The 15,938-nt window shown below is 57.3% G+C and overlaps 1 protein-coding gene across 1 annotated transcript in view; it reads left to right on the top strand.

The window, feature by feature from the left end:
- Positions 1-15,787, top strand: part of OLFM1 (olfactomedin 1) — a 22,863-nt gene extending 7,076 nt beyond the window's left edge. Inside the window, exons 3-4 of the mRNA XM_008594617.1 lie at positions 3,662-3,768; positions 14,129-15,787. Of these exons, the coding sequence (XP_008592839.1) occupies positions 3,662-3,768; positions 14,129-14,803 (782 nt within the window). The 3' untranslated portion in view covers positions 14,804-15,787. The remainder of the gene's footprint in view (positions 1-3,661; positions 3,769-14,128) is intronic.
- The last annotated feature ends 151 nt before the right edge of the window (positions 15,788-15,938 follow it).

Here is a 15,938-nt window from a genome sequence, read left to right as displayed (position 1 = left end):
GCGGGGGGGCGGGAACCGGTCTGTCGGTGGGTTCCGACCCCGCGGGCGGGAGCGCCGCCGCGCTTCCCAAGCGGCGCACTATCCAGTGCGCCACTGGGCCGGCCCTAAAATGCCACTTGTAAGCACCGACTTAAGTGGGATCCCGGCTCGGCTAAGCCTTCCTTTCTGGCTCCTTCCAGGAAGTTCTAGGGATTGCATGTGGTGAGGTCTCCTGGGGGCCCTGCTCCCCTCCCACGTGAGGAGAAGAAAGGAGTGTCCAGGACGCCCCTTTCCCTGGTGGCCCCCACTGCAGGCTCTGGGTCTGAGCATGAGGCCTGGCTGGGGAGCTGCCTGCTCTCAGCCTCTGTCCTCTGCATCTTGGACACGTGTTGTCCACACTCCCAGCTGGCAAAGTTCCTCTGGCTTAACTTTTCTCAGGTAGGGCGTAGGAGCTGGGACCTAGGAGGAGGGGCCCGAGGCCTGGCGACAGGGCAGCCGGCCCTCCTTGCCTGGTCTCTGTGGTTGCCCAGCGACTCCTGTCTCCGGCCCGAGCTCCTTGATGGCCTGCTCTGTGAGATCGTCCAGGCTGCCTTTCTAAAGTGGCCTCCTCCTAGGAGAAGCAAGAGGCAGATTGTTTCAGCCGCAGGGGTGGTGGCTTGTCCACGCTCCCAGCTTTGCAAGCTATACTCCCTTCTGAGACCTGTCCTGGGCCCTCAGGATGGCCAGGCCCTCCCAACCGGGTGTGCTGTCCCTCTGAGACAGAACCTGTGAGGCGTGGGAGCCCAGCCAGCCCTCTCTGCTCCCTCCCCTCGCCTCCCCTCCCCTCCCACCTCCTGCGTGCATCCTGAGCGCTCGCTCGTGACTAGAGAGGGTTGCTTTCCTGAACTGGATGTGCCAAGATTCCACCGAGGCTTTGCTGTGGGCTTTTTTAGATCCTGTCAGCTCCCGAGGTCTTGGCAGAACCAGCCTGGACAGAGAACCAAAAATAACTCCCTGCCTGGAGGAGGTGGGGCAGCCTCAGCCGCGTGGGCCCCGGGAGCCGTGCCCACAGCCAGTGGTGGACGAGCAGGGTGCACGGGCCAGCTGCACCCTCCCTGCCCTCTCTAAGCCAAGTGCGACTTTTGCATCTAAGTCGCAGGTTTAGGTCAGTAGGGGACAAAATGGGGTGGAGTTCAGAGCAGGATGTCTTTAGGGAAGAGGGTCAAGCCAGTGAAGACGGTGGGGAGCAGAGGGCTGGCATTCCAGGTGGAGGGGGCGGCAGGGAGAGCTGGGCTGACCGGGGCATTGACCTGTCTTCTTCACCGTCTACGTGTGACCTGGGGGACAGGTGTCTGACCTCCTTTGGGGGAGGTCGTCCAGCCAGGACAGGGCCTGCGTGGGCTTGGGACAGAGGTTTAGTGTGAGTCCACGTCAGGGATGGCCCATCATGCTGACCGAGGACTGCGAGGTGGCGGGAACCCCAAGGTGCTGTTGGACGGAAAGCCGGCGGCCTTCCACCTGAGCTCCCCAACCGTGACACCTGTGCGGTGGCGGTTCCTTTGCACTTTCCTTTAGACAACTAACAACCACCGTCCCTGGCTCTGTGGTGGGGAGCCCTTCCATGGGAAGCTCGCAGGGGCAATAGTGTCTTAGTGGACGCTGGCCTCTCTGGGTGGCAGGGAGGACCTGGGAGGAGGGCGTTGCTGGGCTTCTCCTGGTTCCGGCCCAGTTCTGAGGGGGCTGCGGTCTCCTCAGGCAGCCTGGGACCCCCACACCCCCAGGTCAATAGGCACAAGGGAAGAACCGGCCTGAGGGTGAGGGGTGGGGCCTGGCCTCAGGCTCCCACTTCCCCAGGCTCCCCACTCCTCCAGATGAAGCCCTTTGCGAGCCCCCAGCCCGAATCTCCAGGAGGCATGTGGGGTGGAAAGTTGGTCCGGACTCTCACGGGAAAGGCATCTCTCATGGAATTCCCCAGAACCCACCCAGGTTCTCTTACTCCTGGTCCCTGTAGGCGCCGGTCATCTCGTCCACCACCTCTCTTTCCTCCCACAGATGGGGCACCTGGTCAGGACGGGGGGCTGGCGCACAGTGTCCCAGCAAGCCTGCCTGAGGCCACGATCACCAGGCACTTTCTCGCCCGGCCTGCTGCTACCAGGAAGCCTCGAGCCCTGAGGGAACAGTGTCTGTGGGGGGAAGGACACAGTTCCTCCTAACATGGGCCCATGGGAGTAACTGCGGAGAAGAGACAGGAGGGGACAAGTAGCTGTGGAATTCCTTTCTTCAATCTGGGCCAGAGGCGGCAGCCCTGGGAGCCGGGCCTCTGGGACTTTGGGGCAGGGCAGTGGACTTGATGGTAGTTTGGGTGCAAGGCCGGTCTTGCTTCTCCTTGCAGTGGACCCTCAAAGCTTCAAAGCCTCCTGCTGCCCAGACGTGCTGTCCCGCCAACAGGAAGAAAAGCCTTGGCTCTGGGCTGGGTCGGCAGGTTTCCTCTTTCCAGTTTTGTAGGATGCTGCTAAGGGGCACACTCACCCCACTTTAAGTTTGGGGACAGCGTGGGGGGGCAGCCCTGCTTGCTTTGCAGGATTGCCCTGGCTAACCCATGGTCCCTGGATTAAGTCACAGACACTCTTCCATGAGCGCCTAGATCTTCTCTGTACTTTGCAGACTGCCGTGTACATATGTGAATGCGGTGGCACTTCAGGGGTGCCACGCAGACCTAGGAGGTCACACACATGTCTAGCCTGGAGGGAAAGGGAGGCGTCCTGGAGGGGACCCTTTATCTGCAGGTCTCGGGGAATCCAGCTCCTGGGGCTTGGAGGTTGGTTAGAGTCACGTATTCTGGAGGAGCTGTGTGGCCGTGCAGACAGGTTGGCTTCTGGGCGGAGGTGTGGGATTTCTGCACAGGGTGGGTGTAGCCACCCGGGCGGGGGGGCTGTGGGCTCCAGCTCAGCCCTGACTGAATGAGGGCCGGCCAGGGTGAACACGACCCTCGCTGCCCGTCCCTGGCCACCATCTGTGAGATGGGAGGGCTGCTGAGCTCACTGCAGGCTCACGTCCATTCTGGTGCTCAACGTCCCAGCCCCCCAGCCCGGGGCTCCTCGTCCAGGCAGCAGAGACGCTGTCACCCTTGCAGAGAACAGCTCGCAGGCTCTCCGGGCAGGAAGGCAGCCCGGCCTTTCTCCTGGGCACCGAGGAGGGAGTGCGCTCTCCTGCAGTGAGGTGGGGTCCTGGGCTGCCCAGGTCGCATTGGTGCTTCACGGAGGAATCCGGCCTTGGGGCAGCGCCTCAATGCGAGCCTGCTGCGCCCGGTGCTGGCCGGCGTCCCACTGCATGGCCTCCGACGGCCTTGGGAAGTCGAGCTGCTGCTATCGCGTTGCCCAGGGGAGAGAACTGAGTCCTGGCGAGGCTGGTCCCTCCTTGCAGAGGTGCCACTCTGCTCTGCACTCCCGTCCCCAGGCGCATGAGGAAGGGTGAGACCCTGGAGAGCGGCCCCTCCTTGCTCTGCCCTGCCTGTCCTGGCCTCAGTCTCTCTCTGTTTTGGGGAGGGGGTGGCTTCTCTTGCCTCTGGGGCGAGGAGTGTTGCCTGTGAGGGCACCGGCGTGACAGCTGTTCCGCAGCACCCTCCCTGGGCAGTTGGAGTGCAGGCAGCTGTGGGGTGGGGGCCAGGCCCTCACTTTCCTGAACCTCGCGTGCTCTTTTCCAGCTTGTGGCAAGCTGACGGGCATAAGTGACCCCGTGACCATCAAGACCTCCGGCTCAAGGTTTGGGTCCTGGATGACAGACCCTCTGGCCCCAGAAGGTGATAACAGGGTAAGTGTCCCCTTATCTTACAAGGGGGTCATTGGACAAGGGGGTTCTGATGGGACATGGCAGGCCCTGGTCTCCCCATCTTCCTGGCCCACCTGCCAGTCAGACCACTCCAGGGGCTATGGGCTGGGCAGAGCCGGATGTCCCTGGGGGGTTTGTTCCTAGAGAGACTTGGGGGAGGGGCCCTCTGATAACTCAGAGTCACAGACCATGGGGGGAGATGACATGAGGATGGTGGCAGCAAATGACAGAGCTGGCAGACCCCTTCTGTGCCCCTTCCCAGGCCTGGCTTCACCCCAGACCTCCCAGCCGGCCTCTGCTGCAGGGGAGTCCTGTTAGGCCTTCCCTGTTTTAATGAGCCTCGTTAGTGTTTCATTTACTGTTCTCTTCATGGCTGATAGAAACCTATGTTCCTCTTTGATTTAGGAAACAGTCCGTGTTCTTTATCCTAGGCTTTTCCCCCCGGGTAAAACCTCAGCAGAGGAGAGAGAAACAAGCACTGCATCTGCCTTGATCTGGGGGCCTGGCTTTCTTTGTTTGCAGCCCTTGGGGCGACAGGGAGGTGAGGGGTGGCTGCCTGAGAGGGCAGCGCCGGGCCCGCTCGGCCCCCGGACTGAGTCCTGTGCTGCACCTTTGGACAGCATTGGTCCGGAGCCCTCGCGGAGGGTCCCAGTGGAGGAGGGAAGCTGCTGGGGCTTTTGCTGCCCTGGAGGCTCCCCGCCGGGGCACAGCCCAGAGGCCCAGAGTGTCTCTCGCCCAGCCCTCTTCCTGCAGGGGTTTGCAGGACCTTTAGAAACAAACACTTAAAAAACTCCACTCTTCCTCTGGGCCGATTGAGGAAGAGTCTGAAATGTGAGACCCTCTCCGCTTTATGGGGAGCATTTTTAATGGACGTGTCTGGATCGTGTTCTCTCTCCGGAGGTTTCTGATCTTTGTCTCCCCCTTCGCCATCTCCAGCATTTAGAAGGGGGATAGGGCGTGATCTCTTACATTTGAATCAGGACGTGGCATGGTGCTTCCGGCACCCTCTCTCCTGCAGAGATGGGGTGGGGAGGACGAGCTGGCTGTCGTGAGCCTGTTTCCTACTCACAGCCCCGTGGGCGAGGCTGCGCCGTCCCACCAGCCACACGCCCAGACCCCGTCCCAGTGTTGGCTGCTGGACAGTGCTGGAGGGGCCGGCCAGACTGCAAACCTCGGATACGTTTGGGGAGGGGTGTTTGTGGGGGGAGAGGTTGTTTTTGTCCTGTTTTCCGAATTGTGGCAGCTGTTGCTTGGAAGTTTTCTAACTCTTTGTCTGTTGCTCTGACCGTCCTTCTATCCCTCACCCCACCTGGAAAACCTCACCTCTGTTTGGAGTTGGGTTGGAAACTTCCATTTGCAGCAGACGTTAATAATAATATATGGTAATGGTGATGATAATAGTTATTATCATTATTAAAATGATGATGGTAATAATACAGAAATAAAGACAGATGACGGTGTCAGACACTTAGAAGGCAGGTCCTGTGTGCCTGGGCTGGGCTGGACACTTTGCTTCTGTACGTTAATTCCATTCGTGTAGTTATTATCATTATTAAAATGATGATGGTAATAATACAGAAATAAAGACAGATGACGGTGGCAGACACTTAGAAGGCAGGTCCTGTGTGCCTGGGCTGGGCTGGACACTTTGCTTCTGTACGTTAATTCCATTCGTGTCAGAGAAAGTGACAGTGGCCGTGGTGCGGCCACACTGTGTGCTTTATCTGGAGCACTTGGCATGCCCTTCTTGGTCTGGTCCTCTCAGTGACCCTCCAGTGTCGAGATCACCTTTATCTCTGCTGAGTTGATGAGAAGACACAGTGTCCTCACCCCAGGGGTGTCACATGCTGTGCCCAAGGACACTGACAGGCTGGTTGGCAGTGTCGTTGAACTCCCATCTACAGTAGGCACTGACGTTCCACGCAGAAGCTCCCGAAACCTCCCACGTGCAGTCCCGCCCACCCTGTTACACAGAGCAGGACAGCCACCCCACAAGCCCATGTGCACTGAGCTGGGATTTGTGAGCAGGAACTGGTTGCCTGGGGGGGACAAACCCAAATCTGGAGTATTCTGCCTGTATCTAATACTGCAGATGTGCCTCTTGGCTCCTGTTTTGATACTGGTCTCCTTTGTCCTAGAGAGCACTAGTCAAATTATCTTTTTTCCAGACACCAAGTGTCCGGGGCTCCTGGAGGCCCGGGCTGTTTGCTCTGTATGGTGCAGTGAGGGTGTGTCTGGCAAAGCTGCCGAATGCTCATGGGTGCTTGTGATCGTTAGACATCTATTCTCTGTGTGACGACTCAATCGCTCTCCAGGAGAGGAAGGGGGGGGACTTTGTGGGGAGCTGATGGCACAGGAAGGGAGGAGACGGGGTGCCGGGTGGGCAGAGGCTTCACGGGCACCTGCTCTGAGCGCTGGGCTCTGGCCTTTCCACCCCATGCGCTCAGCACGGCTGCCCGCATCTCCCAGACTGCTAAGTGGCTTGTCCTCAGGTCCTGCCATTGATCTGCACCAGTGTTGTGTTTTGTTTTGATCTTTTCCAATCTCCCATCTGATTTTGATCACACACACACAGGAGGCCAATAACTCGATCAAAAAAAAAAAAAAAGGAAAGAACTTGATGCTGGCTTCAGTGCAGCTGCCACGAAGGGCATTGTAAGAAGGGCATGGCCAAGCGGGGAGGGGAGAATTGCAGGGACCCCCTTGTGGAGGCCCCCTCTGGGAGACCTGCAGCTGCGCCCATGTGAGCATGGGAGGGACTGTCCTGAGCCGGCCTCCGTGTCCCTGCTACCTTTGCACTGAGCTGTCAGAGCGAGGTTCTCTGGGAATGCTTTTGCCTCGGTCCTTCCTCTGCTCATTTATTAAGCACCACTGTGTGCCGGGCACTCTGCTGGGCACCGAGGCGCTCCCACCGTTCTCTCAGCCCTTCCTATCCCTCCCGTGGCTGAGGCCTGCCCCATCTCACCAGCCGTGGAGGAGGCGAGGGCTTCACGGGGTCGGCCGGGCTCTCAGGTGCGAATCCACTGCCAGGCTGGGCCCACCCCCCAGGAGACCCCTGGAGCTCCAGGGACCCCATTCCCTGTCATCAGACATCAGAATGGAACCAGCACTACCCTGTCAACACCCCCAGGAAGTTCATGTTCAGAGGGGTGGTGTAATTCCCGAAGCGATGTCATTTTACAAACAGCAGTGTGCTTAGCTAAGTGCTTAAAAGTCTTTCTGTCATCTGAACAGTGTGAAAGCCATCCAGATATTTTATAAGGATCCTACAGAATCTTTTCCTGAAGGTCAAATTATCCAGAATGCACTAGACTATGTGGGTGGGGTCAGCACAGGACCTGCAGCTCAATAAACATGAACGTCCCTTCAGATCTTTTCTCTGCAGGAGCGGGGACGTTCACAATCTCTCTCTGCTCCTTTTCAACCTTTCCTGCCCCAGTGGAGCTTCTGGCTAAAACCACCGGCGTCTTCCACCTCCCTGTCTCCTCCCATTCAGCCAATGGCTCCCTTCGGAGCATCTTTTCCAGTGGCCCAGGCTCCTTGATCTTAGCAATTCTAACAGGAGGACGTGTGACAGGTGCTCACCAAGCCATTTAGCCAAGGCCCTTTAAATAGCACCCCCACTCTCGACCTCCCGTGGCTGTGTCGCATGTGTTTCAAAAGGCGGCGCCGGATTTAATGCCGAGACAGACGCCCCTCGCCCTGTTTGCCCTGGACCGGGATGGCCCCCTCCGCTGAAAAGCAGATGAACATAATCGGCACAATTAGGAAAATCCCATGTTCCCAGTAAACTCAACCGCGTGGAACTGAAACGCAGTGGACGTGCGGGGGCACCCAGTTTCTCTTCCACGGGGAGCAGCGCTGGGCATCCTGTCTCAGAGAAGCCCTGTCCCCTGAGAGCACAGCGTTTCCAGGCGCACGCATGCTCATGTGAGCAGGAAGAATCGGTCCTTTGCTTCGTTTTCTCTTTCCTGGTGAAGGGACCCTCCTGGGTGGGGGAGGGGATGTGGGCAGGGACTCGGGACCAGCCCCTGAGGCAGGCAGGGGCAAGGAGCAGAATGTCACAGCCAAACTTTTCAGAAGACAAGAGTCGCTGTGAGGGGCGGCGAGTTCCCAGGGCCCCGCAGCCTGTGTTGCAGAGTTAGGAGAGGCTCTGGTTGGGACAGGGCTGGCCTCGCTCACCAGAGGCCCTCGGGGGATGTGTATGTGGCCCTCTGCCCACCGACTAGAGAAGGACAACTGATACGGAGACCCCACGGCCCGTCAGGAGGCCTGGGTCCAGGGTGGACCGTGGGGGCCAGCAGTCTCGGTCCTTTCCTGCCCTGTTGTGGGGAGATATGTCACGGGGACATTGGGGACATCCCATGGGTCTCACCGGAGGGTACCCGCACAGAGTCCCTGTGAGCAGTGTGGCCCAGAGCCCAGCACCAAGGTTATGGAGCCTCTTAGAACTGGAGTCTGGATCTCCCTGCTGCCCTCACCAGTTCTGTGACCTTCAGGACATTCTTAACTTTCTGTACCTCAGGGTCACGTCCAGGGGTGCTGGTACACCCAGGACGGTGGGCACTGAGCACGCAGATGCCGTGGGGCCACCAGCGCCCCACCACCTGCGGGCAGCCCGTCTAGCTGGTAATGAAGAGTGACTCAGATAGCCTCTCCTGTGCACTGAGAGAGGGACGCACACGGGCCACTGACTTGCCAAGAGGGCTCAAGGAACAAATGGCTCCCTGCAGCCCCTGCCCCTTGCCCTGTGGACTCTCAGCTGGGAGAGGCTCTGCCTCCTGCTGCCCCGTCCCATGGGCTGCACTGTTCTTGCCTCCAGAATGTTCTCTCAGGTCCTCCTGTCCTGTGCCTGCGGACCCTAAGATTGTTCCAGCAGGAGGATTTGTGCATGGAGCTACGGCCCATGGGGAGCTCTGACCTGAGGTCATGCTTTAGGAGCATAGAGACTGTGTCCCCAGCACCTGGAAGAAGGGAGCTGCATGATGCACATTGGTTGAGCTGATTGGAAACCTCAAGAAGGTTGGCTGCCTGAGTCATCCTGAGCCAGCTTATGCCCACCAGTTCCTCTGTGAGACTCAGGCCTGGGGGGCTGTGGCTCTGGGGCTCCATTTAACCAAGGCCCAGAGCAAGCAGCCAGCTGGCCATGCATGCCCGGTTCACAGGTACTTCTCTCCCCACGGAGGGTGATCCTTCAACCCAGCCCGCACAGGGCTGCTGTGGACATGCCTCATGCTGGAGGAGCCCAACCACAAGGCCTCATGTGGATGCCACACTGCCCATGAAGGACGCCGGCTAGAGGGCTTGCTTTCTGCAGGGGCACAGACAGGGGCCACCATACAAGGTTTAGGAGAAGGTCCCTGAGGGGCGAAGGAAGGGGGATGAGAGCACTGCCTGGAAGAGGCCATGGCTGGAGGACATGGGCACTGGTGGTGACATCTGGGAGTAACTGGGTGGGAGAGTCGCTGTCTCTGAACAGACCGGCTGTGTGGGGCAGTAGGGCAGCCTCGGGCGTTTGGGGCCAGGGCAGCTGGCGGCATAGGCAGGCGTGGACGCGCCATATGTGAGATGCAGACAGGTGGATGAGCTTTCTGGTGAGCAGAGCGGGTGGCAGCTGGGACCATGTTGACCATGAGATCCCCAGAGAGACCGTCCTTCTCTCTGGGCCTCTCCGAACAGGGGATTTGCAAGCACTGGTCACAGGGATCCTGGTCCTCCCTGGGCCTCTGTGATTTCGTGGAGGCATGGGTGTTGTGACTGTGTGTTGTGGACGTCCTGGGCTGGTCCCCAGGCTGAGCTCAGTGTGGTCTTAAATTTCAGAGGAGCTGGACCCTCCTGCCACATGCCCACGGGTGGTCCTAGAACTCCTTCTTTCAGCAGTGCCCTCAGGGGCCACTCCTCCTGCCCCAGGCTAAAGACAGAAATGAGAATGCCTGGCATTTGTGGAGCAGTGGCAGGTGGTAGGTCCTCACATGGTGTATGTTGCACCCAGGGGAACTGAGGCACAGAGAGGGGCAGCAGCTCTCCTGCCATCACACAGCTGCAGGGTCGGGCCCGGATCCAAGCAGGCTGGCCGTGGAGGTGCATCTTGCTGCCAGGCTGGCACGAGCGCCCCAGCCACAGGGAAGCCCCTCACTCCCTGGTATCGATGGAGCGGGTCCTTCATTGACAGACCACAGACATGAAGTGAGCCATGCCGGGGCAGGTGCTGGGGCCACAGTGATGCCAGGAGGTGGCCACTGTGTCGAGCAGGAGAGGCAGGTGGGAATGCCCCAGTGACAACGATCGTGATGTGTGGGTGTGGAGGTCTAGGGTACATTTGTGTCCCGGGGCCACTGCGACAGATGGCCACGGACCAGGGGCTCAGAAGAATAGGAATGGATTCTCTCCCAGTTCCGGAGGGCAGAAGTCCGAAACCAAGGTGTCGGCCTGATGGCGCTCTCTCCCTGGATGCTCTGTGCAGGATCCGTCCCGCCTCTTCTGGAAGCTCTGGGTGATCCTTGGCTGTGGCCACATCACTCCAGTGGCGGCCTCTGTCTTTACACAGCCTCTGCTCATTGTCTGTGTCTTCTCTTCTGTCTCTTTTAAGGACACTTGTCGGTAGATTTAGGGCCTACCCTAGTCCAGGATGATCTCATCTCGAGGTCATTAATTTACTTCTGCAAAGACCTTTTTTCCAAATAAGGTCCCATTCACAGGTTCTAGGATGTGCACATATCTTTCGGGGCCACTATTCAGTCCACTGCAAGGGTTGACACCTGCCTAGGGGACACTGCAAAGACCTTTTTTCCAAATAAGGTCCCATTCACAGGTTCTAGGATGTGCACATATCTTTTGGGGCCACTATTCAGTCCACTGCAAGGGTTGACACCTGCCTAGGGGACACGGGCTTAGGGAATGCCTCCCATGGAGGTGAGCCTGAGCTGGGGGCGGGCAGGAGGGCCTGGGGTCATGCAGGGGCAAAGAGCATGGGACAGGCATCTGAGAGTACACGGCGTGGCCTGGTGGGAACAGGACTGTGTGGCAGGTGGGGCGGCAGGGTACGGACTGTGCTGGGCAGAGGAGTTTGGAGTTGTGGAGTTAGGAAGGGTTTATGTAGGGGAGTGACAGGTTGGATTGGGGTTCTAGAAGGTTCATGTGGGCCCACATTATGGCTGTGGGGCCAGTGAGGGGACTAGTGGCGTAACTGATGGTGGGGGAGCCTGGAACCAGGTCCTGGATGCAGATTAGTCACTGCTTGAGTGGAACAGCATGCTTCGAAAGCTTGCGGTGCCACCCGTGAGCCTCCGGCACAGGAAGCAGGTGAAGAGCCGGGGTGACGTCGTCCCAGCCCCATCTGTGAAGGGTAAACTGAGGCCAAGTGGGAGCAGCGGACGTCTTCCTGAAAATGGGCTCACTTCTGTTTGGGACATTCGCTCCGTTGGGGTTGGACATGCACGGATTCTTTCCTCAAGACTGCTAGGGCCGAAAAAGGTCAAAGGGGGCGCTTCTTTCTAAATTCAGTCCTGCCCTGGGAAAGAAATGTCCTCTCGTGGCTCTCAAGCGGGAGCCGGAGATCTTCAGGCCCGTGGGCCGTCTTACCCCTGCCTGTAAATACATGACTCGGGTCTGCAGCCTCCAAGCCAGGCCTTCGCACCCTCCCGTCCACCTGCGGCTGCCTCTGAGGGCCTTTTACCAGGAAAAGGGAGGAAGTTGGATGAAGCCTCACATGACCAGGCTATCTCTCCCCAAATGCCAGGGTGCCATTGCTTGCCTGCTGATAGGGGCTGGGGGCGCCAGACACTCAGGATGCAGGCCGGGCATGGTGTGTGGCATGGGAACAGCTTTGCCCTCCAGGGGAACAGAGAGCAGAAATGGTAAGTGGGCTGCGGGACGCTAGCCACTTGGCTGGCAGGTTCATGGAGTGGACGGCAGAGCAGGGAGGCTTTCCTGCCTCACCCCGTTGACACCTGAGACCTGCACATCTTCTATCGTGGGGCTGTCCTGTGTATTGTAGGGTGTGTACAGCACCCTGGCCTTCACCCACCAGATGCCAGCAGCACACCCCACCCCACCCCCAAGTCCTGACAACCCAGACTGTCTCCAGACATGGCCAGTGTTCCCTGGGGGCATAATGACCCCTGATGGGAACCCCTGCCCAGAGCAGGTTTCAAGCACAGGATTTGAGTCACCTCCTGGCTCTGTCCACTGCAGTCACCACACCACCCTGGCCTCAGTTTTTTAGTCGAAAATGGGGTGGTAACAGCTCCCTTGGTGCATGGGCTCCTATGAGGACTGAAGGCAAGAGACAAAACCAGTGTCTGGCACAGCAAAAGCCTCCCAAAATGACACATAGCTGCCCAGGCATCCAGACAGCCCAGCTGTGCCGTGGCCTTTAGCTGACGCCCGTGGGTCTTGCTGAAAGCATGGGTGTGAAATCACCCCAAAACCAGCACTGTCTCCAGGGCCACCTCCCCAGACACAAATCCAGACGGTGCTGACGGGATTAGATCCCAGCCTTGGGACGTGGGTAGGACGGGAGATAAAGGCATTCCAAATGAGGAGGTCATTGTGAATGCACTCGGGATGGGCCCCTAAAAACAGGGCTTCTGTCACCAGGCCCTGCAGGCTTCTCATGATGGCCTCTCTGTGGCCTCCCGTGGCTTCCCATGGGGTGACAGCTCAGCCACAGTGGGAATATTTACTCCATGGAAACTGGCAGTCGTCCAAAGCCACCTCCCTGGTGCCGCCCCAGGCCCCAGACCTGGTTGTTTGTTGTTTAGCACCTGTGCTGATTTTCCTTCCCCACCGCAGTTGCATTTTCGGAAAGCCTTGTGTCCTGTGTTCAATTTGCCAGTGTACAGGAGGGAAAGGCAATGTAGAAATCCTTAGTAATTTGATGCCGATGTCACCCATTTCTGCCCCAGGAAGGAGGCTCTGGACACTGTGGGTCCAGGCAGGGATTATTCTGGGTCCCACTTGCTGGGAAGGCTGGCGTGTGAACATATGCACAGATGTTCTCCATAGCAAGATAGGAAGAGGCGATTCCTTTAGAGGTGGGTCAGGAGAGGGTTCATGGAGAGATGTCTCTTGAATTGAGTCTGAAAAGCGGCAGCGAACGCCATGCCTCAGAAAATAGCCAGGCAGAGGCGGAGGCGGAGGTGGACGGCTCTTCAGTAATTCGACCAAGGGAGTCAGTACCCTCAGTACCCGTCCTGTCCTAATCCGTGACCCACATCCTTGAGGGCAGTCTGTGGGAGACTGAGGATGGTAACAGCCTCCAATGAGGCCCAGTTTAAAAACAAAAAAAGTCTCATTAAAACAAAAAGTGCATCTGCCTTTTTAAGCACCCAAATGGATGTCTCAGGAACAAGGTTATGGTTTTCTTTTTTTTAATTTTTAACGCATGTGTAATGCCAAGTCTGAAAGCTCCCGCATCCTCATCTCTCCTGCAGCTCCCGGAGCCCGTGATGGATCAGGCAGCTGTCTTACTGTCAGACAGATGCGCGGGCAAGGGCGTTAGCCTGCCAGATTTCCATCCGCCTAACTGCATTGCTTTCTAATTTGCTCCCATATTGGTTGAAAATGACTAAAGCATTTTGTACCAAGTCTAGACAGTTCTCAAGTCAACTGGCACTTAAGCAATCATCCAAAATCTCTCCTTCCGTAACCCCAAACTTGAGCCTCTACTGGGTTTGTTATCTTGGTTGATTTCGACAGCCAGAACCTTGTGAGAAGCCCACGTTGTTCTCGGGGAGGCACTTACCCCCGATCGGGTGTGACAAGGAGTGAGTACACTCACAGTGTCCCAAATGCCACGAGTGATGTTCCACCTGCAGATAGGATGACTCAACCTGTGCTGCGGTGACAGACGGGCAGGGTGGAGAGGCCTGACGCTGGCATACAAAGGTGGCCTTGACAGCAGTGGTCACAGCAGACCAGAGCCACCAGTACTGTGAGCATTTGAACTTGTACAGGGTCCATCTCACTGCTGCTGGGATGCTCGCGCTGATGGGGTTCCTTTCTTCCATACATGTGGCCGGGCAGCAAACTCGCCAGTGTGGCATCCCAAGCAGAAGGCTCGGTGTGGGGCCTGCCCTGGTTGTATGAATTGTGTAAGCTCCACAGCCCACGCACTGGGGAGGCTGCCGTTCTGTCCCTTCCCACGGCTGCCTTCCCACGGTGTCCTCCCTCCGAACTGGAGGATTCCTTCTCTGGCAGTGAAATAGTCCTGTCCCCTTCTGAAAAGTGCACTCTGGGTTTGGAGGAAGGTCATGACACCCATGAGTCTTAGTGACTCTTTCCTGGTTCTTTCCAGAGCCTGCCTGTCCTGGGAAGTGCTAATGGTCTGCTCTCTCTGCAGGTGTGGTACATGGATGGCTACCACAACAACCGCTTTGTCCGCGAGTACAAATCTATGATTGACTTTATGAACACGGACAATTTCACCTCGCACCGCCTGCCCCACCCCTGGTCCGGCACGGGGCAGGTGGTCTACAACGGCTCCATCTACTTCAACAAGTTCCAGAGTCACATCATCATCAGGTTCGACTTGAAAACGGAGACGATCCTCAAGACACGCAGCCTGGACTACGCAGGCTACAACAACATGTACCACTATGCCTGGGGTGGCCACTCAGACATCGACCTCATGGTGGACGAGAACGGGCTGTGGGCCGTCTACGCCACCAACCAGAACGCGGGCAACATCGTGATCAGCAAGCTGGACCCCATCTCGCTGCAGATCCTGCAGACCTGGAACACCAGCTACCCCAAGCGCAGTGCTGGAGAGGCCTTTATCATCTGCGGGACCCTCTACGTCACCAACGGCTACTCGGGGGGCACCAAGGTCCACTACGCGTACCAGACCAACGCCTCCACCTACGAGTACATCGACATCCCCTTCCAGAACAAATACTCCCACATCTCCATGTTGGACTACAACCCCAAGGACCGGGCCCTGTATGCCTGGAACAATGGCCACCAGATCCTCTACAACGTCACTCTCTTCCACGTCATTCGCTCTGACGAGTTGTAGCTCCCTCTGCCCAGAAGCCACGGTCCAAGTCCTCACCCACAAGGAAACTCCTGTGAAACAGCTGCCAAAATGATACTCATCACACTAATTTGGAAAATCATCAGCAATGCGGATCCTGACGTCGAGGGATGGCATTACCTCCTGTGTCTCCCGTTCGTGCCGGCGGGCCACAGACGTCCTAAGAAACCCCTGTACTTGCAGCTGGAACTGCAGCCCATGGCACCCCGGTTCTGCCCCGTCCGTCCTCTCTGGTCACAGAACATACTAAAGAAGCAAGGTAGTGACTGTTGGCCAATTCTCGCCCAAGAATGGCCCGCTGTTAGGGTGGCACGGACGTTTCCTCAGTCGTGGTCGCCTCCGATGGCTGTGATCGTCCTGTCTCCTTGAGAGCCCCGGGCTGCGCTCGGCGCAGGCTAGTGTCGCTCCCATCCCATCGCAGCTGCTGTTTCCTGACTGTGTTGTTGTCTCTTAGATCAACCGTGCGGAGGCTCCAGCCGCACGCAGACCTGTGTCCAGCACTTGCTAAAGCGATGGTCGGAGAGCACAGAACGAAGTCGCTGTACCCACGTTGTTTGAACTCGTGTACCCCGTAGATACTTGTGCAGTGTCCGTCTGTTCCCCCTTGAGGTGGTAACCCTGTTCGTTCAGTTTATGCAGTGGATGTTGTAAATGCAATGCCGTAGTTTGGATTAATAAGTGGATGGTTTTTGTTTCTAAAAAGAAAAAAAAAAAAATCAGTGTTCACCCTTATAGACACATAGTCAAGTTCATGTTGATAATAATCAAAGGAATTACTCTCTTCCTATTAAATTATCCAAGTCCTGTAGCCGCAGATGGGAAGGCTTGCCAGGGAAACTTCAGTTTCCAAAGGGAAAGGAATGTGAAGAGGGCAACAGTGTGTGGAAAGAACGTTTTTAAAGTAAAAAACGAGGAAAACTTTGTACCTTCCAGTTATCTGAGGAAAATAAAAACATTAGGAGATGTTTTCGCTTCACTTGTCATTTCTGAGGGTTTTAAAAACGATCAAGACTTCCAGATCTCTTCAGAAAAGGGAGAAAGGTCCCTCCTTTCAGAAGAGAGCAAAGGGCACATGCCCCACTGGGTCCCTAACTATAAATCCCCCCAAAAGTCAGAG

The sequence above is a fragment of the Galeopterus variegatus genome, unplaced genomic scaffold (assembly GCF_000696425.1).
Source record: "Galeopterus variegatus unplaced genomic scaffold, G_variegatus-3.0.2 Scaffold11154, whole genome shotgun sequence".
NCBI classification, from domain to species: Eukaryota; Metazoa; Chordata; class Mammalia; order Dermoptera; family Cynocephalidae; genus Galeopterus; species Galeopterus variegatus.
This window is presented reverse-complemented; position numbering and strand designations above follow the sequence as displayed.